At 48.6% G+C, this 2,243-nt stretch overlaps 1 protein-coding gene across 1 annotated transcript; it reads right to left on the bottom strand.

Moving 5' to 3' along the window:
* Window positions 1–1,122: 1,122 nt before the first annotated feature.
* PUNSTDRAFT_32102 (uncharacterized protein) lies at window positions 1,123–1,416 on the bottom strand (the record flags this gene model as incomplete). The annotated part of the gene is made up of 1 exon (XM_007389457.1): window positions 1,123–1,416. A coding segment is annotated over one exon (294 nt), but the record flags the coding sequence as incomplete, so codon positions are not given.
* Window positions 1,417–2,243: the final 827 nt, after the last annotated feature.

Genomic DNA, 2,243 nt, shown 5'->3' with positions numbered 1-2,243 from the left:
TGTTCAATCAGCCAGCCGTTCCTAAGACTACGTCGGTATTCCCGATATCCCCGACGTAGAATCTGTTCTTCTCCTTGTGTATGTTGCCTTGACCGTCATCTATTTCCAGGATGAGGTCCGTCTTGTATTTGCAGACATACGTCGCTTCGTTAAATCCTTGCATCTTGAATGGTTTATCAACGCGATCAAACCATATTGCGTTTTTCAACACAAATTGCTGATTGATGACTAGACCCGTCGCACCGGAGTCTATCAAAACGTTCGCAGCAGCCCTTTTCGTGCCTCGTTGGACGGTTCCTTTTATCTCAATGGAGGGAGCATTCAACCGGTGAATCATCCCAACTTCCATTGTCTCGTCCGTTAGTACATCATATCGGTTCCTCGAGGCAAAACGTCCTTCCGGTCTTTGAGCGGCTGCCCTCAAAGACCGGTTCCAAAATCCTCTTGTATCATCATTAGAGCTTGACCTTTATCTTCGTCGGTCATAGCCTCTAGCATTTCCTTGAGTCCTTCTTGAGAGAACTGCATTCTTGCGCGCATCGTTCCTCCTCTTCCTCGGCTTTTCCATCCTCCTCGGCCTCTTCCAGAATTCCCTGCTGTCGGACACTCCCGTGATAGATGTCCCGCTTTGTGACACTTGTAGCACAGCCCTTCCTTAATGTGCCTTTCGCGCTCGGCTTGCGACATTCGTTGGAAACGCGGTTGGAACTTAACCGCGTCAACGTCCATTGGTTCTCCATAATTGTAGGATTGCCACGTCGTTGCCGTCGAGTACGTTTTTGGTACGTCGCTGAACTGCGATTGTACTTGGTCCGGGTATATCTTTCTTCCTTGGGAGTTGTCGTTCTTGAGCAGCTTCAGAATTCGTTGTGCGTCGACAGCGAGTTCTTGAATCTTCGGTAGCCCTGTACCTGGCGTTTTCTCTTCTAGTTCATCGCAGTCGATCCTAGATTCCAGGACCTTGACTCGTACATCCTTGTTCAAGCCGTCTTCAAACTTCTTGATCAACGAGCGGTTATCGTACCCCGAATTCTTGGCTAGGGAGTTGAACGCGCTGATATAAGCGTCGACCGAGCTTTGTCCTTGGCTGAGTCGATCGATAATATCTCTTGCTCTTCTTCCTTTATCCAGGGGTTTGAACGCCGTCTCAAGTTCTGTTATGAACTGATCAAACGTTTGGCTTGCTCTGGCATTACCAGCTGTCGTTGCGTCCTTGATGTACTGAGTCTTCCATTGTTCTGCGATTCCCTCCTTCATGTACGAAAGGGCGTACGCTATCTTCTTGTTGTCGCTATCGAATTTCTTGGGTTGCGCTTTTATCACCATTTTGCAGTGAGCTGTAAACGCTTCCAACCTAGATCGGTCTCCATTAAACGCTGGTGGAGCGCCGAGCTCTAGTTTCTCGTTGTCGGCCATTTCTTTGTTGTCGTCGGGTTTCGGTGTCGTCTTCTCGTCGGATTTAAACAATTCTTCAAGTTCTTGGTCAAACTTCTCTTCTTCTTCTTCAGGTGGGTCGATAACTATCGATATTGGAAGTGGGCTTAGTTGGCTCTTTTCTTCAAAATCGATCGTTCCGGTTGTAATGTTCGGTGTCGGGGGATCGTATCCGACGATTTCAATCCACTGGCTTCCTTCAATTCTCCTAGGAGGTGGGACGCCAAAAGTTCCGTGTCGTCCGTGTTGATTTTCAAACCCTTCGCTAATTGCTCTAGCGACGGTGAGTAAACTGCTCTCCTTTTCGTATTGGTATTCTGCGACTGGTTGGTTGTCTCGGATCCGGATCGCGAGATAGGCTGTTGTTGAGTCTTTAAATTCGATGCAGAAGAGTTTTCTTCTGGTATCGTATCTAAGACCGGGGCGTAGCCTTTCAGTGAGCCTCTTGGTGACCCACGTGAAACTCGGGTTCGCGTATTCTTCTTGTAGTCCCCCTTCTTCCCTGAAGATCGTCTCTCCCTTCTCAAATTCAAATCCTCGATCCGTCGTGTTTCAAGGACACAGAGTAGACAAGCGTAAGAGCTCGTCCAAGTGTAAGAACCCCTAGATCGTGGTACCTTCAGGCGGGTACCGAACCGTCGTGGTTGTTAGACTTGGCGTAAAGTCTGTCGTTGTAGTCTAGGCTGTGTCGTGTGACTTAGGCGTGAGAGTTCGGACTCTAGACGCACTAGGTCGAGTGTGGTGGTTGTTGTAGGTAGCGGTGTCTTAGTTCTTAGTCTAAAGGGCGTAACCGAACCGTCATCGTTATA

The sequence above is a fragment of the Punctularia strigosozonata genome (assembly GCF_000264995.1).
Source record: "Punctularia strigosozonata HHB-11173 SS5 unplaced genomic scaffold PUNSTscaffold_164, whole genome shotgun sequence".
Classification (NCBI taxonomy): domain Eukaryota; kingdom Fungi; phylum Basidiomycota; class Agaricomycetes; order Corticiales; family Punctulariaceae; genus Punctularia; species Punctularia strigosozonata.
Note: the sequence above shows the minus strand (reverse complement) of the source record. Positions and strands in the feature narration are given on the sequence as shown.